The 27,788-nt window shown below is 44.1% G+C and overlaps 2 protein-coding genes across 2 annotated transcripts in view; one reads left to right on the forward strand and one right to left on the reverse strand.

Annotated features, from left to right (window-relative positions):
- The window catches only part of ANTXRL (ANTXR like), a 56,036-nt gene extending 53,866 nt beyond the window's left edge, over positions 1 to 2,170 (reverse strand). Inside the window, exon 1 of the mRNA XM_040563230.1 lies at positions 1,312 to 2,170. Within this exon, the coding sequence (XP_040419164.1) occupies positions 1,312 to 1,472 (161 nt within the window). The 5' untranslated portion in view covers positions 1,473 to 2,170. The remainder of the gene's footprint in view (positions 1 to 1,311) is intronic.
- A 2,381-nt stretch (positions 2,171 to 4,551) lies between these two features.
- Positions 4,552 to 27,724, forward strand: ZNF488 (zinc finger protein 488). The gene is made up of 4 exons (XM_040563231.1): positions 4,552 to 4,636; positions 16,948 to 17,170; positions 19,677 to 19,905; positions 20,542 to 27,724. Exons 2-4 carry the CDS (start codon positions 16,952 to 16,954, stop codon positions 21,699 to 21,701), a joined length of 1,608 nt encoding a protein of 535 aa, XP_040419165.1. The 5' UTR covers positions 4,552 to 4,636; positions 16,948 to 16,951; the 3' UTR covers positions 21,702 to 27,724.
- The last annotated feature ends 64 nt before the right edge of the window (positions 27,725 to 27,788 follow it).

The raw sequence follows: 27,788 nt of genomic DNA on the forward strand, positions 1-27,788 counted from the left end.
AACATTTACTGTTACTGGGATCTCAGTAGAGGAAGTGGACAGAACAACAGTACCAGGTGCACCGTGGAACTATGACAAGCATGAATTCGAGTGCTAATGCTAGCCCCTCACAGAGCTCCTTCTAGGCAGGAAGGCGCCTTCAGGAACAAGTTCAGTGAAATAATAATAGTAAAAAAAAAAATCACCAAGGCCACCAGACAGTGTGTTAGCACATCTTTTAGAACGGCAGACCATTTCTGGTAGTTTTCAGACCATTTTGCTCTAAAAGCAGAATCTTTACTAATGATGCTTTTCTCTTCTTCTGGAACATAGGGACTTGCTGGCTCCTGAGCAATGGCGGCTTTTTGCCTCACACCGGCTGTGCAGAAGTCCTGGTGGACCGAACAGTTCTCCCAGCCGGGAAACAGCACAATGCAGACTTAGTACCTGGCTTATGAGCAAGAATCACAAATATAAGGCTTCATTTTTCATAGTACCGTGTCACATCCTGTCACATAACCCAGGATGTGCTGGATAAGATGACCATCGCACTCACTGTATGCAGAAGACCAACAATTTACTCCTGGAGTGTAACCCTCGGTTGTCAAGCCAAAGCAGTGCACCAAGAAAAACAGAATTTTGGCCCTTCTGAGAACCACCTGTGGGTGCACTAATTTACCACTGACTTCACTGGTTCTTGCCGTAACGTGTCTATGAATGTGAGCTTAACCAAACCCTCAGGCCACATCTAAATTAGAATAGCGTGATATTAAAGAAAAGTGTTTGCCAACATATTTTAATAGATGTAACTCAGACATAGGTTTAGGCAATTCTAAAGAAGCTGATCAGAAACAAGTTTCATGAAACTATACCACAAGCATGTGAAAAAGGCAATCATTACATACAAGCACTTGAACCTTAACTTTAGGTAGCTCTGCACAGACTGCTCTGGCATGGCTTAATGCCACAGGTGGCATTTCAGCACTTCGCCAAAGCCCTGGCACCAGACTCCAGAAGTGCTGGGGGCACTGACCACTGTCCCCTCGAACCCAACACCCACAGCTCACACACCATGCAACCTGAAGGTGACCTGATCTCCTGGGTTCGCATGTGCGACTAGCCCACGATAAAGCACAGAGCTCCCCTAAATGCTGCACTTGAGAACCGCACAAGTTGGGGGGAGCAAAACTAAGCCCCCTGCCCCACACATCGTGCTCGGCACCAGGGGAGACGGGGGGAAGGCACCCGAAGAGACCGGGGGAGGGGAAAACGACATCCCTGCTGATGCAAGGAGGCACTGAATAAACGTTTTTAAACGTGACTGTCACTTACTTGTCCAGAATGAAGTAGAGATCAAAGGCACCGTGACAGGAGCGCTGCTCTTCTTGCTCTTCTTCCTCCTCGGGCCGGGCGCAGGAGGTTAGGCTCCCGCTCGCCAGCAAGAAGCAGCATAAAAACGCTGCTTTCTCCACGCCGCTCCTGCAACTCGCCATCTTTTCCCTTCCTTAATTCTTCCTCCTCCCCCAGTCTCCCTCTGGCTGCCGACCTTACAGTCTCTTCGGAAGCGCCAAGGGAGGAGAAAAAAAAATAAAAAGAAAAAAAAAATAAAAACCACAAAAAACAACCTCACCACCACTAACTTCAAGATCTCAGCTCAGCCCCGCGGGCTCCGGACAGCCCTGCCCGCTGGCTCAGGGCTGGCTCAGGGCTGGGGGCTGAGCCCAGCCGGAGGGTCCCCAGAGCCCCGTCCCCATGCCCCGGCGCCTGCTCCCAGCGGCTCAGCCCCGGTCCCGCAGGGCGCAGAGCGGCTCCCCGCGCAAGGGCCGGCAGCAGGAAGGGGCAGAGGGAGGGGAGCGGCGGGGGGAGACAGGATCTTATGGGGGAAAGCTGAACCGGGACTTTCCTGTTCCGGGATGCCGAGCGGGGAAAGGCTGCTGCGAGCGGGGGGACCGGGAGAAGGGAGGGAGGGGAGAGCCTCCCGTCCCGTCCCGTCCCGTCCCGTCGTGTCCCTTCCCGGGCTGCTCCAGGGGAAGAGGGGGACCAGGTCACCGTGGGGGCGATGGGCATCATTGCAAAAACCTGGGAAGAAGCGGGGGCGGGGGGGGGGGAGGACGTGGTGCGGGCACATGTGCGAAATTGAGTTGCAGGGGACGAGGGTAATTGCAAAGTTTCTTGCCTGGGGAGGGGCGAAAGGACGGCGTTTTCACGCCTGTCTTATGTCACGGCAAATTGCTTCGTTGCTGTGGTAGAAAATCGAGTTTGCTCTCACTGCGTCCAGCAGGCAATGAGTAACGCTGAAACGAAAATCTGTCGATGGGGGCTGCACGGCAGCAGAATCCCACCCGCCTGCCACCCGCAGGGCACAAAGCGCTGCCCCGAAGAGCTGCCCCAGCTCATCTGGATGCTGCCTCCAAATTTTGCATAACTGTTGGCTGCCAGCCGCTCCTCCCTCCCCCACAGCCGCTGCAGCTCCTAATTAATGAAAAGAGCCACGGGGAGGGATGCAAGCGGAGTCACTTTGCATGACGGGCTTGGGACTAGACGTTTCTCTCTTTCCTGGGGGGAGGCTTTCGAGCAAGATTCAAGGGCGAGGCGATCCATCCCCCGTGGGGTGCTGGCACGCTGCCCCCCAAACACGCATCGCTTCGCTGGGGACCGCTTCTCCTGGGGAGCCGAGCGGTCATGGGGGGGCTCCGGCCGCTTTTCAGGAGCCACGAGCAAAAAGTGACACCTCCTCCAGGCGACAAAGCCGGCACCGAGGCGGCGCACGGCCCCCGGCAAGGCACAGCACGGCTGGAAGGGCCGCGGGGTGCCCCGTGCAGCCCCAAGGGGCTCTGTCCCGGGCCGTGTCCCCACGCACCCATCGGTCCCTTTCCTCCACGCCCGACACGGACACGCGTGGACGCGGCTCGCCCCCGCCGCCCCGAGCCCCTGCCCCGTGGCAGCCCCCCGGTTTTCAGCCGCTCGCCCGGTTAAAACCCTGCGCGGCTCGAAGACGAGCGCATCGCTCGAGCTAACCACTTGAAAAGTTTTTCTGTGCGCCGGCCAGCTCAGACCCAGCGATTACTTAGATCATGGAGAAATCCAAGAAACCCACATCCTCCCTGGTGACATTCACAAAAAATGAGCAAGCGGCTGCTGGGCAGCAGGAATCCCCCGTCCTCCCGCTCCGCCTCGACGGTGCCCACTAGCGTCGGCAGCCTGCGCCTTCCCGCAGCCGCTCCACATCCCCGGCCCCGTGTCCCGGCGGCGTGCCCCGGGCAGGTCGTGATAACGCTGCGATTGGCGCTGCCCGCTGATTATCGCGACTGATGCTGGGGGCCGCGCTAGCCCCCGGCCGTCCCTGCCCGTCCCGCAAGCGCGGGCGCTGCGGGTGGCTTGCGGCCGTCCCCGCAGAGCCACCGCCGGGCTTCCCAGCCTGGCGTCCTCACCGGGGCGGCTTGGGGACGGCCCGGGACGAATTCGGCTGGACAGGCACCGGGCCCGAAACGGGAGCGAGTCTCGCCACGTCTGTTCGCCCCCTTCTCAGTCCTTCTGTAGCTATTTGCGCAAAAGCCGCGCAAACGTGAGCGCTTGCGGCATGAAGCGCAGTGGGAACTGCCCGTCCCGGTGTGCCGAGATACCTTCCTGGCCCGGCCCGGGGGGGCGACGGGGCCGGCAGCACCCAGGTCCCGGCGGGGGGCTCGGCGCTGCCCGTGCTCGGCCCCGGGGGATGCGCGGCCCCGGCTCCGTGCCGGCCCCGGCCCCGTTATAACGCGCGCCGAGCCTGGAGGTGCCTCGCCCCGTTATCGGTGTGAGATTACTCCCTAATTGTAGCGAAAATCCGCCCTTTCAAAAGCATTAAAGTCTTGACGTTTCTTTTTCCGATACGAGCCAATATTCGGATTACACGGACACTAATCAAATAACCGGGGCTATTCCCTTTGTCAACATGCTCATAAGAATCTTCTGCCAGGCGTTAAAGGCATTTATAGGGAACGACATCTTTCAAAAGCGATGTTGCTTAGTCCGGATTTAGGAAATATTTGATTATGACAAGACGTTTGATGGTTATATTTTACATACCAGCTGTGCCATAAATCGTTTCATACCTCAAAGAAATTCCTAATTTTGTAGCCTGCGAGTGCTTTCTATGAAGCAGGGATTTCCATTTCTAGCCATCCTTACCCATACCTGCAGCCCCCCGTACACCACGATAATAAACCCAAAGCGGTGTCAGTCGCCGCCGAGGAAGGCTTTGGAAGATCTTTCCATTCCCCTCCAACTTTAAAAGAAATTTCTCTTTTTAAAGTACCGCTACAAGGGGGAATCCCCACCACCTCCCGAGCTCCCCCCCCCGCTGCACTTCGCGGCCGCTCCCGGGACCGCCTCTGTCTCGGGCGGGCTCCGCGCCCCTCGGGAGCCGTCGGGGGTCCCTGGAGGAGGCTTTCGGGGCGGGGAGGGAGGTTAAGGGGGGGTCGGGGCGCCGCGGTGGGCGTTATCCTGGGCGGGGAGCGGCGGAGGGGGAGGAGGAGGAGGAGGAAGCCGCCGTGGGGGGGGGCGCAGGGGGGGCGGATCGGGGCCGGCCGCGCTGCTGCCGGCAGAGCGAGGGCAGCGCCCGGCGGAGCGGGGGGCTCCGAGCCGTCCCTCCCGGCCGGGCAGAGCCCTCCCGCAGCGGGTAAGGGCGGCGGAGTGCGGGGACGGGGCGGGGAGGGCGGCCCCGGGAGTCCGAGACCTCCGGAGGGGTTCCCCGGGGAGCGGAGAGGGCGTGGGGGGGGAGCCCAGAGAGAGCCGCTGCGGGGGCCGGGGGCGATGGGGCTGGGGGTGATGGAGACGGGGAGATGGGGCCGGGGGTGATGGAGCCGCCGTGCTGCAGTCCCTCCTCAGGTACCCCCAGGGGTTCCTCTCGGCGAGCATCCCCTCGAGCATCCCTTGCCCTTTTTGCTGCTCCCCTCGTTCGCCCGGCTCCCATAGGTGGCCAGGGCGATCGCGGCCGGTCGGTACTCGGGGTCTGGGCGCTTTGGAGAAATTGATGAAGTTTCTTGGCAATACATCGCGTCGCTATTCTGTATTTGTATCGGGTATAACGAGATCCGCGCTCCCCTGCAGAAATTTCTGAGTGGGTCAGTAAGTTAGGAACTGCTGTTGTTGTCACTTGGAAATGTCACATTGGGCTTTACGTTTGCAAATCCTGCCATGAAAAGGTTTCCGTAGGATTGAAGTCCGGTACCAGTGTGTGAAGCCTCTTCATGTCTTCATTCTGTGATCAGACAGGAACTAGTCGTAGGAAATGTCAGTGAAAACTTGATGGAGGACATCATTTTTAAGCAATTCTGTATTTTCAGTAGAGTTGCTCTTAAATGAAAAGTGGTCGCACTCATGCATTGAATTCGGGAATTTAAAAAGGATTGTTCAGGAGCTATTCTTTGTTCGTGGCTTTTGAAAATGCCGAATTTAGTGCTCGACAGCTCTTGCTACCATTTGTTAAATACAATTGTTACTACAGAGAGAGGGATTTATTTAGGCAATAGGAAGACAGGGGTATTAAATTCAGTATTTTTTAAAAATGTGTAAAAGTAGACGAAATCACAAGTAGGTTTTTGAGAGAGCACGTTTATTCGGTATTTAAGCATCCTCCAGTATTTTGAAGCAAAATAGAGCTGCCGTATAGAACTCTACGGAAATATCATCTTATAGGAGAAAAAAAGCCATAGAAACATTGATGTAAAGTCAAAATATTACTTTAGCTTCTATTACCTAAATGTAAGATAACCAGATAAGAAAAAACAACAATAAATTCTTTGTAAGAAATTATATATTATACGGAAGAATTGGCAGAATTAATTGCCTAAATCCTAGCATGTTATATGCGTTTTGTGTTTTTTTTTTCTATGTCCATAATGCAGTGAATCAGTATGATTTTCCTACAGTACATGTTACTTGAAAATGCTATTAACAAACGCCAGCCAAAGAACAAAGTATTTAATTGGGAAACAAATTATTTTAGATCAGAACTGTTTTAATTTACAAAATTCACTTTTGATTACAAGGTTTCTTTGCTTCACCGTAGTATAAAATAAGTTGTTTATGTTGTTCCCCACAATTTCACATTACATAGTGTTATTCAGATCAGTTATTGGCTGTTAGTGGAGTAGACATGATGTAGTAAGTTTAGAATTAATGTAAATAACATTAAAGTAAGTGACTGTTACTTAGTACAGTTGAAGTATTCTCCAGTATTAACCATGTGAAAGTGACTAGTCGTAGTTTTAAAGTATTTTTTTTTATTTTTAAAATATTTTTCTTCATATGCAAATGATAAATATGCAAAATTGCAGAAGATTATATAGCTGTATGTGCATATATATACGGTTGTGAATACGTGTATTTATGTGTAGACATATATGTGCACACAAATATTAGTTTCTTGTCAAAAAGAGGTGTTTGAACAAATATCACATTTTTTTAAAAATCAAGAGCTATCAAAAATAAATAGCATGAGTGTTAAATGAAAACAAGCCTTACACTTCTTGAACATCAATCAGATAGTCATTTCTCTGAATTTGCAAAAAGAAGACATGAATTTGAAATATATGAAGAGAGAAGAGAAACAATCTGTGACTATTTTCACAAGTTACACATTTTGTTTCAGTCTGATTGCGTGTGATTCGGTCTGATTGTGTTTGGTTGTGGTTTGCTGCTTGGCTGCTTGTTTATCAGTTTCCTCTGGCTGCAGATAAGGAATGGAGGTTTTGCCTGCAAGGATGCCTGGGTGAAGGAAGAGATGCACCGGTCTGTGTGAGAACAAGTGTGGTAGCACATATTTCCATGGTTGGGGCCTGGGTCTTTCCTATTTACATGAATGGGACAAGGATTTTCCTGAAAGTGGATACATGCATATGTGTGGCAAGTAACTTACAGCGTGTTGACAGAGGAAGGTTTGTTCAGTTGCCTTCTCTTCACATGAAATGGGAATTCCCATGAAATGACTTTACTGCTTTAAGATGTTTGTTTGTTGTATGCTCCTTTTGTGTGGGGGAGAATTAGAGGCATTTTTTGCATCTGTTTGCTCTCCCTTCCCGGTTGTTCCCTGTAAAATTGAAATTTCCTGTGACATTTTGGGGTGGTATGTATATTGCTGAACACTGAACAATGCCAGAGCAGCTGGGGCAGAATCCAGACCAAGCCTCTGAAATGACCACTGGCACAATTCAGATCTGGAATACAAAATACTGTGTGCTCTGAACTGAAATATATCCATACAGCATGCTGCATATACTATGCGGCTGAAATGATGCTAATTCATTACATGTATAGTACAGTAATCTTCAAACATGTCTCGAGGGTTACAACGTGCTCCCAGTATCCCACAGGAACCCTATTTTTTAGGTCCTAGGCCTTGAAACTTCAAGAACAAAAGTGGTGGATTAAGATAATGCTTCCACCACATGGACAATCTGTATGCTAGAGAAGAGTCAGCCCTTCAGTACAGAGCCCTGTGCACAGAAGCTAAGTCTTTAAAAGCCAGCAGACTACAGAGCTATAGTCAGCCCCTCTTTGTCCGCAGGTGGGCTGTCTGACTTGTGAATGGCTTGTACAAGGCAGTACCATCCACCAGGGTCCATTAAATAAGATGCACTGCCAGACAGAATGAATAATTCTGCCTCTGGGGCCAACCCAACTAGAAAGGAGTATTGACATTTTATGCATCATGGAGCTAAACTCCTAGATTCAGTTTGTATGAACCTGGGGTAGCAGAAGATCGACATATTTCCTGCTTTCTAATTAAGACATCATGGTATTTACTACTGCTTGTTATCCAGCCTGAAATATCAAGAACCCTGCTAGTTTTTGTGTTTAGTTTGTGGGTTGGTTTGTTAGATTATTTTTTCATTTCTTGCATCTGGGAGGTGTGGAGCAGAGACCTCAGTGGCTCTGTGTGGTCACCCATGTTCTACCAGATTTAACACCTCCCATTCACAACAAGGTCTGCTAGATCAAGGAAGGCTCCACTGGAGCTGTGCTGATACCATTCCATCACACATCCCAGCAAATCAATATTAGTGAGGCTTTCCTGTTATGTGGGATAGTCCGTTCCACTCCTGCCTGCCCTTTTCCTGCTCTGGAGGATAGTGGCAGTAGAGATAGGTGTTCAGTGTGGAAAGTGAAAGAGAGCACAGGGAAGTTTGCTGTGGAGCTCCCATTTGAAAGTCACTTAGGTTAGGATACGTGCCTCTCCTGGAACTTGTCCAAATCTCAGTTATTTCCTCACCAGACTATCTCTGACACTGAATCGCAGACATTTCATTCCTGTACTTCAAGCAGAGTGGAAATTACATCCCTGTGGTCTTGTGAGAAAAGTTCTGCCCCTTCTGCAGTGAGGCAGCTCTGCATGTCGGTGGGGCAGCTGCCATGCATCAGGAGAGATCCCACTACACCTTCCCCTGTCCTCAGAGAAAAAAAAAAGAAATATGAAAAAAAAGAAAAAAGAAATCAAAACTGGAATCTGGTCTTTTAATCTGTACTTCCAATTGGCTCCTGTACTTCACAAGACTTGCTTCAGGCAGATGTGGAGCTTTAGGTATTTTCTCATTTCTAAACAGGGATTTTATCTCTGTCTTCTTCATTATTCCCCATGAAGTTTGAGAGATTGTTCATAATAAAAAGATTTGGCAGCTTCATGATTCACTAGGCTGGGCAGCCAAGATATAATGATGGCTCATCAAGAGGTGTCAGTTTATATTGCATGTACTGTGGATTTCAGGTGATGGAAGACAGTCTGAAGACCACGGAGCCTTAAAATACTAAGATTTGGAGAACTGTTCCCTGAAGATACCATGACGATAAAACAGCAAAATTGTGTGCACCCCATAAACTTGGAGGTGTCTGACTCAATAAAAACTTCCAGATTGGACCAGCACTCAAGAAAGGGCCAAACTGGAAGCTCAACATAGATATCAGGCTCTTCACTAATAGATGCCTTATGATCTTTTCAGGGGATGTGAAGTTTCCCTATTTCTACCCCTTATTTTTCAGGGCTTGTCAAACCAGAGTTCTGCAGCTGCTGTGCAGAAAGGCATGATGAAAGGATGCTGAGGCCAGCTGAAGTGCCAAGGGAAGACCATTTTCATGCACCGAGCTAGTTCAGCCCCAATTTTATTCCACTCTCATCTGATTCAGTTAATCTCTGCAGCCAGAAAATTCCTCCCTGGTGCATAATTGTATTTCCTTCTGCTTCTCCCCTGATGCCTGGCTCAGGCACGCTGCAGGGACTGAGCTGTCCCAGGAGCGCAGGGTATGTGCTCAGAGCAGAGGAGCCAAGAAGAGGTGCTCACAGTATGGCCCAGGATAGCCCTGAGTAAGAAAAACATTCTGGTCTCCACAGGTTTCATTATTAACATTTTGTTTATCAGTGCTAATTGGGCTGCTCTTAACACATGAATTGGAAGTGGTACATTGGCAGTAAAGGGCCTTCTTTGAACCAGCTGACCCCATATCTCTATGCAGAATCATTGCTGGAATCTAAATTTGCCATGTGTGAAACTGGGAGGATGAAAGAGGATACTTAGAGCTCAGGAATTCAAGGAATACTGTCCATGGGCTATTTCTAGAAGATGGACAGGATGCTGAGCTTGAACTCAGCACTTTGTGCAGCCCACCTGGGCTGGGAAAGACAGCACATGGCTGTATCCACCTGTCCTCTCCACATCTCCTTGTGCAGTTTTCTTCTGCCACATGCATGAGGTTTTCAGCAGCAAAGGTCTGAAGGAACCACTTCATGCCCAAAAGGAAAGGCTCCCAGACCTGGGCCCAGGCTGAAGCAGAGATGCTCTATCTTGCAGCATCAGTGAGCTAAAGGAAATGGCCTGCTTAGACCTTCTGTGCTTTAAGAAGACCTTTTCAGCTTGTAATTTAATGGATTTAAGCAGCAGGTTGCAGTTTGTTCCAGCATTTGTCTTGGGGTGTTTGGAACTACTTATTTTATCTTTCAAAACAAGAATTCTTTCCTTTCTTTGATTTCCTGCCAGTTTCCTCCAGTTCCAGTTTTGATTCTTCTCCTTTGCAGTTCACAGCATGAATAGCAAAAGAAAACTTTGCACAGAAGGAAAGCAAATGTATAAAACCCAAGAAGCAGATTTTCTCACTTTTCCATCTCTGATTCCCTTGGAATTCCCTTCATGTGTTAAGAACCCTTAATTCCTTATAACAACAGAGAATAATAAATACTGCAGACAGAAGCACTCTGTCTGCATCAGCTCAATTCCCTTAATATCTGTAGTTTATTGTGCATGACACTGCATGTCTGATCATGGATTCCTCAGACCGACAGACCCCTAATTGAAATCAAAGGGAGTTTTGGCAGTAGCCACAGGAATGCAGTGGCATGGAGTCCCAGGTTATGTGCCTCAGGGAGAACATTGTCACACTTTTGAGTTGAGAGGAGTAAGTTAAAAGGTGAAGGAAATGATGGTTCCAGTATTTAATTTCTATTTTATTTATTTTTTTATGTTTCAGTCTTGCTGACATGGCAAATGCTGTTTAAATTAATCCCTACTCATGAGAAAGGCCAGAGTAGATGTAAAAATGTCTGGGGAGGCTGGGATGATGCTTCCCCAGGTCAAATACAGTAGTTTTTGTGAGTAACTTGTGGAGTGGTTTGTTTTTTTTTTTTTTTTTCCAAAGTAGGGTAATTGTTTCGAAAGGGATATCACTATATGCAAATTATGCCACAGTTCAAATGGAATGTGAAGGTGAAATTGAAGAAGCTATTAAGAGTTATTTTTATCAAATTAAGAGAATCAGTTTTTATTATCCCCTTCCATTTATGATTGCAAAGAACTAGCTAAAACAAGTTCTGGTTGAAAAGTTTCCTCACTTGCAAAAGTGGTTCAGTTGTTTCCATTACACTTCCAAAATTGATAATAATATTAAGCAAGGCTACCAGTGCTTTTATGACCACCAAGAAGCAAAGGGTGATGCCACAGTTCAACATTGTCACTGTGGCAAGGAGAATTGGGCTGAGTGCTATGAAAATAGGGAAGAGGGGAGTCTGTGTTCAAATTGGTGTTTCTGCACTTGGGCTTTTCCAGACGTTTCTTAGAAGAGCTTGCAGTGACATCTGAAGGCCATATAGTAGAAAATCAGGGATCTGAAAATCTGCTCTTGACTGTTCCTATGACCTTCTTTCACTTCTCCTCCCTAGAAATGTATTTTTGTCACAAGGTGAGGGAACTACCTAAATATTTTTTGGGAAGGCACAAGTTGTAACCTGATTAATACAAGTGGGATGACATGCAAGTGCTAGGAAATGGGGAGAGAGAAAGGCTATCTGCAAGGTTCCAGCTTGGAAGAGAATTCAGGAAAATGGAAAATAACTACTAAACATTTCAGCAATGGAGTTATTTCTTAATATGCACAGGAGACTGTTAAACAATCAACTGGGATAGATATACACAGAATAGCCCCAGCATTGGGAATGTTTGTGTGTTTTTTTTTGTGAATGTTTTTGAAAGAAACAGACTCTCATGCTTCCCACCCAGCAGCCAGGCAGTCACGGCTCCTACCCACCAGCTCAGTGGCTGGAGGCATACGGCTGAGGGTGGGGAGCAGAAACTTAATAATGCCACTCAGGTGGTGAAGCACTGGTCCAACCTTGGTTGTTGCAACTGTGTGACAACTCCACTGCACCCTTCCATGCTAAGCGCAAACTTACAGACAAGCTAAATTGTGTCTTACACTGTTACAAAGCATGCTAATTCCAGTGGGGTGAGCAGTCTTCTTGAAGAAGCACAGGAAAATGCCTAGAGTGGGTCTTAGTAAGGGAGAGCTGAAAGGAGATTGTTTTAACCAGGCAGCTCTATTAACTGGATGAACAGAGCATAGGTTCACAGAGGTCTTCTGAAGACATAAAGACGAGTAAGTCAAAACATTGGAGCTGTATCTTCAAAGCAAATTGCTAAAAGTGCCTGCTAAATCACAATGAAACTTGGCAGGAGGAAAGGATGTAAATCCTTCAGATTAAGATAAGGAACACCAGCCTAAGGCGTCATAGTTGACTTTGCAGGGCCACAGATTTGTTATAGACTATACCCAAATCATCAGGTTGAACCCTTTTCAGTAGCAATTTGTCTGCTACTTCTGGAAGCAAGCAGGCTGGGGTCAATTGCTGTGAGCACCATCTACTTCGTGTTCTTTTTGATGAAACATCCACAACTGCATAATCCATTGGGAGTTGCCTGCCTATAGGTACTGGTTGTTTGACAGATCTGTCACACTCAGAAATAAAGATGCAAAATCCATGACTCAGGGACATGGTAAATGTGTATCAGATACTCTCTAGGGGATGAAGAGTCCATTAAACAGCAAGACCCTAAACTCATCCATATGAAGAATTCATATCTGTGACAGATAGAATATGGAGTGTACCCATCGTCTAGCAGGTGATCTGACTCTAATGTGCTACTAATGCACTATAAATATTCAGTTTATTTCACCCTTTCAGAGACGTGTGTGGGTGAGCCCAGAGGAATTCTGCTTTTGCAGAACATGAGTGAGAACAGCAGGATTATGTTGCATGAGGGAGAACACATCTTTAGGAGGCAATGGCACTCATAGCATTGGCTGTTTGAGGCAAGTATGTCATTGCACAATACAAAACTGAAGATATGACCTTCACAAAGAGGCTTATGACAAGGGTTCTGTAAACTTGCCAAATAATAGAAGAGGGGTGAATTAGTCAGATGTACAAGACAAGCTAGCAAAACTGTGTGAAATGAAAGTGCAGAATAATTATTGCTTCTCAAAGCAATGTTAGCTAAAATGTGGAAATCAGTAACATAAGACATGTGATTTTGGTGTAGTACATCTTCACCTATACGTTAAATGAATTTGCATCAACTCCTCTTGTTGAGCACAGTAAAGCAAAAAGAGGGGTAGTTGCCTTGCTGACACCATCCCACTCCTTTGAGTAATGTCTCAGCACCTCTCTTCAGGATGGGGTTCTCTTCACACAGCACCACCAGATAGGTTAATACCCTCCAAAGCAGATAGAAATCAGACTCATTTAAAATCTTCTTTTAGGAGAACACTAACTGTCACTGTTCTGTCACTGAAATCAAAGGAAGTTGCCAGAGATGTCACTGAGCAACAGACACCTGCACACAGGAATACATAACCACTTTTCCCCGTTCCATTTTTTTTTATTTGTTTAATGAAAATAGGTAACATAAGCAACTGTCTCCTGCATTTCCACTGGAAAAATCATTGTTTTGATATCACCCATGAAGCTGAGATGTCTATAAAAGGAATAAAATCATAGGGAAAACCTGTAATGCTTGTCCTGATAGCACGTGAAAACACTGATGGGCATTTCTAGGTCACTGAAGAGAAGTTGATTACAACTGTAGCTGCTTAAGTACTGGAGTGAGGTAAGAGAAGGACACCTACCTCATTAAGGGGCAGAGGTGGTGGTGTTTGAGGAATATGTTAAGATGAAAGATAGGATTTATGCTCAGCTTGGGAAAATAAGCAATTAACCCATCAGTGGGAACTCCATAGATCCAAGTGCTCTGAGGTACAAATACACCAGCCAGAGGGGGGAATTGTTGAATACACCATAAGAGGTGTATGTAGGAATGATAGGAAGTTGAGCTAAGGAAATGAAGGCCTGATACCAGCCTCAGACATTCCTGACATTCTAGGAGAAAGTAAAAAATCAGTTAGATGAAATTTTGGAGAATTCACTGTTATGATCGTTTTCTCTGTCCTTTGCTCCTTTTGAAGAGTGTGAGCAATTCACCTACTTGAGTCTGTCAAATAAAAATGCCAATCATTCTAGTGTACCTTTCTCATTTTTCATTAGGACTCCAGTTGTAGGTTTTTAATGATTATAACCTTCTTTAGACTCTGAGGACTGTTGGCAAAGATGTGAAATTTGCTCTGGGACTGGATTCGGAATTATACAAGAGCTCCTGTCCCTCTGTCACGTTTTGGGACACCATGTTGTACTGAGATGTTTCACTAGATGGTGCATTCGCCAAATTATTTGAAGAGATTGATCTTCCCATGCTGAAAGCTTCTGATGCGAGGTTTACCATAACAAGCCTTTTTGCTCTCTATATGCGGTACATCCTCTTCACAACTTTCTACAAAGTTGACCCTGCTGTGCAAGAGAGGAATGTGACCATTGCTGTCACTCGGGGGATTTTTTTTGTCCATCACAAATCTTTGATTAATTCACAAGTCATTTAGAAACTAGCAAAGAATCCTGGCTTATTGGATTGGAGGGACTCTTAACTTTGGAAAGAGAAAAGTTGTGTTGGTCAGAAAATATCTCATATTCCTTATTAGGTTCCATTTCCCCCATCCCATCAGTCTAGGATAATTAAATGGAACTGAAGATGTGCATATATTGATTTATTTGCTTCCAGAAGGGAGGTTTAGCCTGCAGGCAGCCCTGTGGGACAGTGAGGACAGGCAGAGGTTCCCATGTCCAGGGAATTAATTCCTGCCCTTCTCCTTGGATGCGTGGAAGCCCTTCTGTCCTCAGGATTTGGGGTGAGGGCATGGGCAGCACATCAAGCAGCACACACCTTGCCAGGAGCTGTTGAAACTTTCACCGAGGAGCTCAGAAAAGCTACCCAGGTTGGAGGTGTGTGCTGCGCTTGTGCTTTGGGAGCTGGCGGTTTCACATCCATCTTGCAGGTAGCAAAGCCAGAGTGGGGCAATGGTGCTAAAACCTGTCTGGCCCCTCTGCCTTTTCTCTTTCTTTGGGACGTATGTTATGGCAGAAATCACTAGGTGGTTCTGTTAGACATAAATCTTGCACTTTTTCTTGATATCTTCACATTTTCAGTCTTTGGAGAAATGGTTCTGGTAAGCTTTGGGTGTATGGAGCTCTTTGAAAGCTGCTGAAATAGGGGAAGGTAGCAGGCAGCAGTAGCTGGCTGGAAGGGGGTGTAGATTCTTTGGACCCTGGTATTGGTGCTTTGGCTAGGATTTCTGGAGGAAGGGAAGAGATTTACTCCACACAGGCAGCAACACATCCTCTTCCTAAAAGTGTGTGTGTTCAAATCTAGCATCCTTGACTCCTTCCCCATCACAAATTCAGCTTTGATGGCCCTCAAAGGAATCAGGAGATTCTATTTCCTTTGGATGGACACCAGTGTAGCCAAGGCACAATGCTCTCCCGGTTTACATGGAGACATTCAGATGAATTTCACAGAAAGGGGAATCTTAGTGAGAGGATTTGCCTTCTAAGGTCATAAGTGGATAAATAAAATAATGTTAGAAAAGATTAGGAATTTTAGATTTTCTTTTTCTTCTGATGGTTTGGAACTTTTTTTTTTGTATTATTATTATTTTTAAATGTGACTTGACTGTTTCAATTTATTAAAAATTAATATAATTTAAATAGAAACACACGTGCATATGAATGTGTTTATGTGTTTATTTAGGTAGATCCTATATATTGCACAAATGTACATATACAAGACATCATTTTGTTCTCATAGCAATAGTAACTTCAGCAGATTATTGGGAAACCAGGCAGTGAAACTCATCAGTAACAGAAAGCAGAGACCCATTCTATCCTCCTCTTAATGACTAATATCTGGCAAGCCACCTGAACTTTTTTTTTTTAAAAATTATTATTATTTTTTAATTTCCTTTCACCTCCTGCTCTTTGTCTTGTTCGTCTTTTTTTAGGCCTTCTTCCTTCAGAGGCTTACAATGTTCTGTATACATAACCATGCATTTCAATATTTTCAGAGTAGGGATTTAGACTTGCCTACCAAGAGGAAATTATTCTGAATTAACTATACTGATTTAGAAACTGATTTAGTTAAATCAGTGCAACTCTCCTGAGCGCTTTATATCACTTCAGTTTAAGTCATGAGTCAGTGAATAACAAATCAATTCTGTTGGCAGAGAGTGAGAAAGATTAGACTGGATCTTCAGCCCTTCTATCTCAGTATTTATTAGGCTAAGGACTCTTCAGGGCTTGTTGCTGTTCTCTTTAATTTTCTCTGCCTAATGGACCTGATCCATCTCTTGATGGCGTAAATGAGGGTTTTTCCATGACCTCCAGCTGGGAGCTGAAGATGGCAATAACTTTATTAAAAACCTGGAGAAGCTTAGAATGACAAATAACTCAAAACTGCCTCCTTGCTGTGTATACAGTTCTCAGACTGAGGCTCATAGTGCAGAAATCACCTCTGCTCTGAAAAATGTAATGTTCTACATTCAGTTCAAGAGACTTCAGTCCCTAAGCATACCAGTCTCTCCTAACATTGTGCTGAGAATATCACCATGCAAAGAGCCATAATCTGATTCAATTTTCCTAACAACAGCTAACAGCTAAAATCTCACATATATTTTGAAATAGGATGAAAATAATCCCTGTGTCAATCTACAAAGATTTTGTGCATTCAGGCTGAATAGACTTGGGACTCAGAATGTTCCTGGCTTTGTATCTGCTTAACCAGAACATAGACTGATGTTACACTTACAAATTAAAAAGCATGGCTTTTTCAAAACCTATTTGGTAAAGCATCTGCTTTTTTGTTGTTCTCTTTCTGCATTTTTCTTCGCACTTCTACAGACTACTAAATAAGAAAGTTATCTGAGAATATGCTGATCAAGAATATTCTGAGTTCCACTAATTGAAAATTTTGCTTACTGTTACCAAGGTTTCTTACTGCTGGCTGTAGAGAGTACAGTGCAGAAACAGTTGTGCTCTTGGATGGTCTCACTAGTCCTGAAAAGAGTAACTAGGTTGTTTACAAACCTAATATTTTGGTTTATTGCAAAGCCTTTTTTCTCTTTCAGAACTGGATGTTCATAAAGCTCTACACTGTGTAACCAATAATGTTCTGACATGCTCTTACAATTCACCTGCAGTTAGTTCCTAGAAGCCTTTATATTGTAAGTAGTGGTGCCCCCTTCCATTTTCATCTGTGTTACAAGTGTGATTTCTTGCTCATTTTTCAGGTTTATGATGGAACTCACATCTTTGCCTAAATTCCTGTGGACAAATGACAACAAACTTCTGCATCACCATTTTCCGGATGTATTGGCTACTGTTCACACCACACAAGACATTCCCAAAGAAGCTGTTTTTGGACCATGTATGCTCCAGAACACCCTAGTGGACACTGTAGCTTTTATTGCCCTCAAGTGTTCTGAAAGACGAAACATCCATTACGTATTCAAGGTAAGAGAACGCAGCATTTAATGCAAGTCATGTCAGACAGGGTCACACCATCTCTCAGGCGGTGGCTATGTCAGGGGGGAGATTTTTGTTCTGTTCAGCACAACTAACAGCTCCTCCAAAAGGGAGAAGTAGCCAGCATGTTTCTGATTATGAGCTGTAGACTGGAGGGACCTGAGTGAAAACTGGCTCCTTTGCAGGAAGAGTACAAAGTTCCACTTCTGTGCTGACTATTGATGACTTGGCTTTTAAGTTTAGTCCAAAAAGGGGCCCTATATTTTTTCTCTCATCTTCCTGGGGACCCTAATTTGAGCTTCTTGGTCCATTTTGTATGCTTGGGCAAAGACAATGGCCACCATTGGCACAGGTGGTTCTTCCCAGCCAGCCGTTTACCCCAGCAAAGCAAACCTGCGCCTTGTAAAGCTGTCCTTCCCATTGAGTTCCTCTGAGCCTTACACCCTCTCGTGGGGTTAGCTTCCTGGATCCAAGGAACAGCCTTATCCTCACCCTTCTCCTCCGGCTCCTGTCAAGGAAGCCAGACCACGTCCATTGCACAGCTCTGACTGAGCCTGTTGGGCAGTAAAGCCCTTCCCTCATTTATGGATGCAAAAGATTCATCTGAGGGATTTCCATCCCAGGAAGAGGGTGGATTTGCATTACTTGTAGTGTCTCTGCATGTGTGGAAAAAGTGAAGCAGGCTCATGCTTGCAGTTGAGTGTACCCAGGTCTTCTGTTCTGCCCTGTACTCCTCCCCAGCTCCTCCAAACTCTCTCAGCTCCTTCCCTGCAGGCCTGGTTCCTGGAGAAGCTGAGTTCCCTTTGACTTTGCTTAGAGCTTCGGGTGGGTACTTGGTATTTCTGAAACACTGAAACTAATAAATGACAGCCTCTGTCAAAGCTATTAGTTGCAACCACTGTGTGTGTGGGTGGGTGTGCTTGTGTTTCTGTCAGACTTTTGGATTTCTCAATCATTGTTAATTACCATGGCGTTTAGAGAGAACCAGTTACAGGGCATGCTAATTTATTTTCTCCCTTATAATAATTAACTCTTATACTAATGGCCCCTTAATATTTTATTCTTTTATTCAAGCTCCTACCGTGGTCATACTTTTCATGGTAGGTAATAGTCAGACTGAGCTAAACACAGAGAAAGAAAACCAAAATACTGTTTCTGATACAAAACACCAATGAATGGCTGCCCTGCAATTAGTGGAAAACAAAGAGCTATACATTGCTTGGGGTGAAATTTGGATCATACTTGTCATTAGACATTTTTCATTTCCAAATTTCTTCCTTTCAAAACAATGACTTAGTGCTTCAAAAATTAGTTGAGGCTTTTTATGTGTGTAAGTGTTGCCCTTGATCGCCCTGTGTTTCAGCCTCCGAGCTATGAAAATCTTCCCCATCCTTCAAATACTGCTGAGGACATAGATCTGCTGTGGTAAACACCAAGGAAAAAACCTATTAATAAATAAATCATTCCCTATTCAAAGCAAATGCAATCAATTAAATAAGATGGGAGCCACACACTGAATGAGGAAGACAAAACCAAATGTTTTACAGTTATATTATTTCCAGAGCATGGTCAACCTGTGACTAAATGACTCAGGAGTCCTGTGGAGAAAGGCATTTATGCGACTGAGGACTATGTTGTGACATGTACACAGAAGGGAGATTTAATTTGAGCAGCAGGCTGAATATTATGTTTTTAACTTTTGAGTGCCTGACCTTCCAACCTAAGTGAAATTTTTAAATTGAGCTGTTTGGTATTTCTGAATGCACACACTGAAAGTAAATCAATTCCTCACTACACTCAGAAGTAATTTAATGAAAAGTATTAATCAGATGAGTTTTTGTCTGTTCGTATACCCTGAAATGAATTTAAGCTATTTATCAAAGGGAGAAAGGGGAATATGTCATTTTATTTCTGAAAAAGGAAAGGGATAATATAAGCGCTTCCTAGCTGTACTTGTTAAAAACTTATATTTACATAATTTAGCTGCTAGTATATGCGGAAGTTGTCTCCTTGGGATTTTGACTCAAATAACCAATATTATTCCTAATTTACCCCTCTCCTGACACATCCCATTTTCCCATGGGATTGAGACCCCCTACTTACAGAGGAGCACGCCATCTGTACCTCTGAGATCCACACCCAACGCAGCCTCAGGAGACAACCAGCATCAGCAGAGGACAGCACCCTTGCCACGAGGGGGCCGGAGACGGGCCAAGGGACCAGCCCTGGCACTGCTGGCCCAGAGCAGGTTCACGTGAACAACGGTGTCCCCTTCTGGTCCCACTCAGTGCTCCCAGAGCTCTCAGCACTCACACCAGGGAAGCCTTCTCCCTCCCATGACTTTGGGTTTGATCACAGCTGTGTGTGATTTGGGCTCGCAGCTTTGGCATAGGCTCTGTGTGAGGCAGAAAATAGGCTTTTTCTTGAATTTCATGGAAATCTATTTGGGGTTGCAGGACTTTAAACTTCCCTTTTTGTGTGTCCTGTCTCACAGGTGGATGTTACGTCTGTGCACAGTCCTACAGGGCTGCCTTGGATGAGACTTGTACAAGCAGCTGTCAATAGCAAGGAGCAAAACTTGGAAGCTTACTTAGAAAATAGTCAGTTATATTATCGCTCCACCAGGAAAATCAACAAAAATGAGGAGCTGCTTGTCTGGTATGATGAGGAGCTTTCCAGACTCTTGGGTTTCAATGAGATAAAAGCTCAAAGTCCCCCAAATGGTAAGTACCAGACTGCTGGCTCTGCAGGAGTCACTGAGGACTGAAGTGAGTCTGCAACTTCTTTAGCATGGGTGATGCTGTAATGCAGGAAATAAAACCAGTCTAAATCCTTAGCAGTCAGCTAAGAAAAGAGACATTCTCTTTTGGGGATTGGGCTGGAGGCATACAGTGAGAAGAAATTTGTAGTTCTCAATGACATTTTAGTTGTTACTGTCCAGCAGAGGACAGTGCACTAGGGAGCAGTGCTGAGGTTTTTAAGCTGTGCAATGGACATCTATGCACCTGACTACCTCGGACTCCTAAAAGCCTAAAATATCAATTTGAAATATGCCCTTAAAATAAAAAGATGCCTTTAAAATAACAATTTTATCTAATACAAGCATGGCTGGAGAGTCTAAATGAGAGCATTTCTGCAAGGAGCACATGGAGGTAAATACAAGTGAACAATTTTCCATAACAGCAAGGGACCTGACTCTGCACTGGCATTAACTTTACCATGTACAGTCTTGTATGACATTAGAGATGTTTCCGGGTTTGTTTTTTGTTTGTTTGTTTGTGTCAACAGCAGGGTCAGGATCTGCATCCATCCATGATTCTGACTTTGCAAAACTCATCATTTGTTGTCTGTTTCTGCAGAGCTGAGGTGCCAGGAATGCAACCGAGTCTTTAAATGTGAGCATTCGTATCTCTCCCATGTCCGCTTCCTATGCGTCCCAGAGAAGAGTGCCCTGCTATGGAGAAACTTCCAGGATGGCAAGACTGAAAAAGGCAACTTAGAGGACCAGACCACAAATTTCCACAGCCTGGCAAGGGATCTAGAGGTCAAAATGACAGCTCGTAAAGATGACGCACATGGTCTCACTGGAGAAAAGAGAGCAAAATTAGAAGAGGCTGAGAACAACAGGAGCAGGAAAACAGTGTTGTTGGAGAAAACAAATAACCTGAGTGAGGGACATAACTGTGGGGGCAAGGAAGAGGTTGGGGGAGAGCGTGCACTGGCAGGTTCTTTCTGGAAGCCTAGTTCAGGGAGGCAATCAGCTAGGAAGGATGCTTTCGAGCAGAAGCAGAGTGCTTTCACTGAGGTCAGGAGGGTAAAAGAGAAGCTGAGGAATGAGAAACCCAAGGAATCAGAAGAGGAGGATGACACGGTCCCAGCTGGTAAGGAGCAGGTATCAAAGGAAGTGTTGCTGAACTCCTCTGGCAGTGCATTCTCCTTCGTGTGGCCCACCAGAGCCCGAGGAGAGCAGAAGAGTGCTTTCAGCAAGCCCAGTAAATGTCTAGCAGAAAGAGCTGCAATAAACTCTTCTCATCCCATGAGTGAGTCACCAAAGAGCCTGGGGGAGCTGTCCGGCTTCATTGCCACCACAGACATCATGTGCTGCAGCACTCTTCTCAATTCCAAGTTCTTCGTCAGTGATTTGTGTAATGCTCAGATGCTGCAGACTAGCATCACTCGGAGCAATGTTTTCCCGTATACCTCAGAACTGTGGCCCAAACAAGCAGGAGGACAGTTACAAAACACAAGTACCACTTCTTCCTCCTCCTCCTTGACTCTTCTTCCCCCTACCTTCACGTCATTTGGAGTGGCTGCCCAGAACTGGTGTGCCAAATGCAATCTGTCCTTTCGCATGACATCTGATTTAGTCTTCCACATGCGGTCGCATCACAAAAAAGAATACTCCTCAACTGAATCCCAGAGCAAGAGGAGACGAGAGGAGAAGCTAACATGTCCAATTTGTCATGAGTACTTCCGAGAACGCCATCATTTATCCCGGCACATGACCTCTCACAATTAGAGCTGTGCAGATAGATCTCACCAAGGGACTGGGCAGGTTGGGTAAAGAAGGGAAATGTTATTCAATTGTATCAATTTCTTTTTGCAGTTACATTAATTTCTTACAGGAGATCACTGCTTACAGTAATTTACAATAGATGCTTTGCAAAAAATATAAAATGTTTACGAAAGTCTGAGTGGGTTGTAAGATCTGAAAACTCAGCCTAGCCCTTGTCAATCTATTTTTGAGGAAATAAAGTAGTGAAATTTATGCACATGCAGTACTAATTTGCAATGAGTTGGGAACAAAGGTATCATTTTGCAGATAGAGTTTGCTTTGCTTGTATCTGATTTGCTGGTTTATGTGCAGTACAATGTAAATACAGAAGTAACACACTCTTTACTGAATGTGGAATCTTTAAAGACTAAAAAAAAAAAAAAAAGCATTTATATGCTTAAAGAAAATAAGTTACTTTTCCTAGCAGCTTTGGTGGACTCACTCCTTTGTGTTAGCTGAATCAGCTCTCTTATCAGATTCATCTCACTGTCTCCTTGGCTTTGGAAGGGACTACTTAAAGTTAAGACTACCTGAAAATAGTGGTTGTCAAAAAGTGACCAACACACAGCCAAAGAGGATGTGAGTTGTAAATCAGTACACCTGAGTTCTGTTCTATGCTCTGCCACTTTTGAAATATCTTACACAAAACCAAGTCAAGCTGGATCTGCATCAGAATGTGACCTGTTGTCAACACGATCATGTAGACAGGGAGAGCAAATTCTTCCCTGGGTGTGCTTGCAAAATCTGTGTGACTTTGGTAGGCATATAGATCGGATAAGGGCAGAGTTTGGCTGTGGTTTTCAGTTTTTGGATATACTAAAGAAAGTAGCTGGGAATTCTGAGTTACTGCTTCTGATAGACAGAACCTGCACCCTTTAAGTCTGGATGATAGGCTCCATTCTGCTGACAGCTAGAAGAGGAATGTCCTTCAGAAAATGACAGAGGCATTAATTGCATTGGATGAGACCATCTCTATCATCTGGTTTCTACATTGGCCAATCCATCCATTTTAAAGAAGATGCCAAAGTCTCTCTGTAGCCAGTCTATATGAGACAGTTTCTGTTGCCTTCTTTGGTTTGTGCTCTGCTTAGTCTCAATCAGTTTGTATTGCTTGGAGGGGAGGGGAGGGAAAGCAAGAACCCTGCCTGTTGTTACTGCAGCTCATCTAATTAGCCTTTCATTACTTTCTAAATCCACTTAGGGACTTGCTCTTGATAGCTTATGACAACATGTTATTCAAGTGAGCATTTATGTCTCTCTTGAATGGGATTTTTTTAAGGTTGTCTCCCGTTTTTGTGGCCTGTCTCTGAGCCTTATCTGCAGTTATTCCCTTTCAGATAGAGAACTGTTAAAAAGTGCTTATTCCCCAGATAAGAGTACCCCTGAGATTTGTACAGAACATTGCAATATACTCCTTATTATTTAACTTCATGCTGATGATACAGTCCAGTGTTTGTCTGGAGCACACTGGACAGAAGTTTTCATTGAGTTCCCATGATGATGCTTAGGTTGATAATGCAAGTATCGGACATCCAAGTGACGAGAGACAGCCCTAGAGTCTTAGGCTGTCAATTGGGATCAATATATTACCCTCATTGTCATCTCTTGGGAGATTTCTCTGAGTCAGAGACCATATTCTTACCAGTATATTGCTGTTTATTATTAATACATGGCTGTTTCCTGTTAGCATAAACATTTGACTTATTGTAGGCCAGCCACTGGCTCTGCACTCCAGCTTTATTTTCCCAACATAAAGTGATTAAACCTTTACATTATGCCTTTGAGTTTAGAGGACATAAATTGAGACTGGAGGTCTGGTTGGACTGTAACACAGCTTTCCCAGGTCAGTTGTGCAACTTCTTTCATTGGAGTCATTAAAAACCAAAGTGAACAAAAGCTTTGATACATGCAGCACAGGGAACAACCTTGCATTGAGTAGGGGATGATGTGGTTTCCTCCTAATCTTTCCATCTCTATTTCGTGTCCAATAACATTTACTGTGTAAGGAATATATTTATGGCAAGGTTTTACAGGCCAAATTTCACTCCATCTGGTTTTATCTGGGTGCCAGCCAGTTTACTGTGAAGTCAGTGTCCATAAAGCATAATAAAGGACTCCATGGTGTAACTGCATTCATATGTGGTCAGGGTTATAGTTCCCATTAGTAGTTTAGGCCAGATTGTGATCTCACTTATTCCAGTGCAAATCCAGAATAATTCCATGTTGCTACTCCTGATTTACATCAATAATATTCAGATCAGTCTGGCCCTGTATGAATAAGACTAAAGATATTTTTTTTTCGTACCATTACTGCCAAGTATTCTCCTCTATGCTTTCTATAATATGCTGTTTTCTTAACAGTTGTATGTTAGAAACTTAGTTTCAGATTTTTTCTGGAAAAAGACAGGAGCAGCTATGTAATGCTTCCCTGTATTATGTTGGTGCATCGCTTCAACACTGTCTACTCCAAGGGCCTGTTTTTCCAGTGCGCTACACTTGGTTATCATTTAGGTCAGAATGAAGCAGTATGTAACTGGCTACATGGTTTCGCTGATTTTGTGTTGGTGTAAGTGATACTGAGAAGTGTGGAAAACCAGCCATGGATAAAAAGCTGCTAAATCTCCAGATTTCTTCTGATGGTGTGTTAGATCTACATCCTCAGAGCTCTCATCAGTAATTAAACTTCATTTTGCCCATCATACGAGGTTTCAGTAAGCAGCAAGACTACGGGGAGAGATAGCTTTCCTTTATACCATGAAGTCGTTTTCTTCGGTGAAAGAAAAAAAAACACAACAAAAACAAACCAAAAAAACCCTCTAACCCAGTTTCTTTGTGGGCATACCTCAGCCACATCAACTTGGATACTGTGATGACAAGCTCTGTATAAATGCCTTCTGTGCATAGAAAGGCAAGAGAACCAGTTATGAAGAGTGTCAGAACTAATTCAAAATACAAAAATGAAGAGGAGAGATTTTTAATTAGCTTTCCCTATGACACTGTCCTTACCTCCTCCAGTTGCAGAAGCAGCACGGTTTTATGCTAGCATGTAAAGACTGGGGGGTTTCCTTGTGCAAAACAGAAATCCCACTGCAGGGAAGTGTGTGCTATGCTGTCCTTACCCCCTTTCAGATGGCCACCGGCACAAAGATTGAATGAACAAGTTGCTTTTTACACTGAAGACTACAGAGTTTTGTGAACTAAGACCTGTTTACATACACTACTGTCCAGTATCACATTCTGTTGCCAGCTACACCTGTGCTGACATCAGAGCAAAATAGCATTGGTGCCAACAGAATCAGAACTTGATTCCCTATGTGTAAAATAAGCTTTTGTGCAAATCCCCTCATGCAGTTGGGGGGAATGTCTTTTATGTGTCTCATGTTTAACTGAGTGTCTCATCTAAGTTGGGTTACATAAACCCTTGGACTTAGCCAAAATTTTGGGAGATTTTATTTCTTTATATGAAAATATTCATATTAAAGCTGAGTGAACCAAGGCAGCACAGGCAGAAGGAAGCCTAACGAGACAAAGAAAAACAAACTTCCTGTAACTGAGTCATGCTGGAAGCTTTTTTTCCTTATGTCTGGAAGTCTGAACATTTAAATTGGTGCAGATGAAAGGAAATCCTGCTGTAAGAAAGGCACTCCACTAGATGAAGAAATTTCTTGAAGAAATTTCTTGAAGAAATGAAGGGACTTAAGGAATTCATGAAGGACTGCATCCAGTCCCAGCGCAATACTGTGATTTCACAGCAGGGATCTGTGTCTTTTTTATGACTAGAGATACTTGGAGGAAAAAAAAATGAAGATGTGTTTCTCTATCAAAACCACACTCAGATTTTTGAAAAGTATGCATGTGCTTGTTTTTAAGAGTAAATTTTCACTAATTCCTTAGATACAGTCTGTGGGCTCCCTACAGACCATAGTTTGAAAATCACTGGACTAGGGCAGTTTTTGTGGTGTGATCAGGGAAGACTGCATTAGAAGCACTCTCTAGACAGCAAGAATGCACCATTCTGTAGAAAAAAAAAAAAAAGAAAAACACAAGTAAGCTGGCTGCCATTTCTTGATCGGAGTCCTGTGAACTCTAAAAGGAGAAGGATCATACTGCTAGGAGGGCTGGTACACCAACTTCTTTCTTCCTTTCTTCGAAAGGAACATTATTAGAATTAACCATTAGGAAGTTGTTCTAAGTTGGAAGGTAAGGAAATCGTGCTACAAACTGTTGAATGTCCATGTCAGCTCTGGAACCAGAAGAGAGAAGGGTGATGGTTTCAATGTGTTTCCTGTTGTATAAAGAGCTGGAAAGGCACTTCAGTATTTACTAAGTCCATCCCTAAGACAACATTTGTCTAACTTTCTCATTTAAACCATAAATCATGGATTGTCCATAACTGATTTTCATTTGTAATTTGGTGATGTTCTAGTCTTTCACTGCAGTGTAATTTTCTAAACAATTACTCTCTATTGAGAGAGTATTACAGCACTATTGATATCAAATGGACTCACCAGCAAATGCATTTTGTTTTTTGTTTTTCTGACTGTATCCCAACTGTTAAACATTTATTATTCATAAGTACTTATCATATTACTCAGGCGAAGAAATTATTTATTATTTGTGCCCATTTGGCATAGTTTTTGGTCCTTGAATGGATGGCTGAAGTTTTTAAATGTTGGGTTTGACAACCACTGTTGTTTGTACATGACAGCACAACAGACTGTGTTTAGAAAAAAGGAAGAAGTATATCTGGATCATTTAGATATTAAAGAGGCTTAAAAGACATTAGAAGAAATACATTAGTGTTGTTTACTCATTCATGACTAACCCAGTCTTTTCCATATTAAGTATCTTTAATATTCTTCATACATATATCACTTTACACAATATACTGTATGAGTTTTAATCCATTTAAATGGTTCTGCAAAACTGAGAAATTCAACAACTGGCTACTGCATAAAAATCAGAATACGAAAATGACTCAAAAGAGCCCAGGTTAGTGATCACACCAAACGTAACTGGAAAGATAAACAAGTAGTAAAAAAGATGGAAAGTCTACTTTGTTGTTAATATTATTTCCTGTAAATACTGAAAGAGATTCTCTGCAGCTAGATGTTTAAACATGATTTATAAAAAATGGCGGTTACTTACAAATGAGCAAGCAAACAGCAATGTGTAACTACTACAGTCTCTAACTGACAAAATTTGGGGGGACCATTTTCCTAAGTTTAATGCCTTACAGCTGGTATTTTGCTGAGACAAAGAATGCTGAGATCTAGATTAGAATTATATGTATTTCTAAATCATTACAAAGACATATGGTTAGATAAGAATTGTAAGGATGACAAGGAATGTAGGGCATTGATTAGGTTCATGTGAATAATATGAACTGTTAGTTCACATTATCAACTCTGTTATTTGCCCTGAAATACACTATCAGTTAATAACTATCTTGTTATTATGGTGCAAAGGATATTTCTTTGCTTTCCTCTGGTCTATGGAGTAGGGCACACAACCATCCGTTTTTTAGCCTTAAGTAAAAACATGATTCTTTTTCCTGAGTGTTGATCTGAGCACTGGGTTAGTCAATGTACTGCCCTTTCCTTCCTAATTTCCCATCCCTCTGCCAGATACCAGGGGAGAAACAGACATGCACCAGGAATCTGGGCAACCCTGACAAACTGGGAAAGATTATTTTTGGTACATCTAATGATGAAATGGAGAAGACACTTAGCTCTTGCAGTTTGGAAAACAGACCCTCACAACTACTGTTAATTCTGCTTTAAGATGTGTAAATGGGAATGTGCACATTTTCCAGAGGAGCAGATGTGCATTTTCTGTCTTTGCATGAACGCTTTGAGGTGGCCCACATGCCTTCAATACTGAGCTGGGATTTTCTAAGGAACCAAAGGAAATCTCTGTGATCTGGAGCTAAATCTAAGACAGACAGTGCAACAACTAACATTTACATTTCAAGCCAGGAGAGAAATCCAGAAACCCCACTGAATTATCCAAGTATCTCAACCATGCTGAGAAGGAGTTGGATTCCTCAGA

This window comes from Cygnus olor, chromosome 7 (assembly GCF_009769625.2).
Source record: "Cygnus olor isolate bCygOlo1 chromosome 7, bCygOlo1.pri.v2, whole genome shotgun sequence".
NCBI classification, from domain to species: domain Eukaryota; kingdom Metazoa; phylum Chordata; class Aves; order Anseriformes; family Anatidae; genus Cygnus; species Cygnus olor.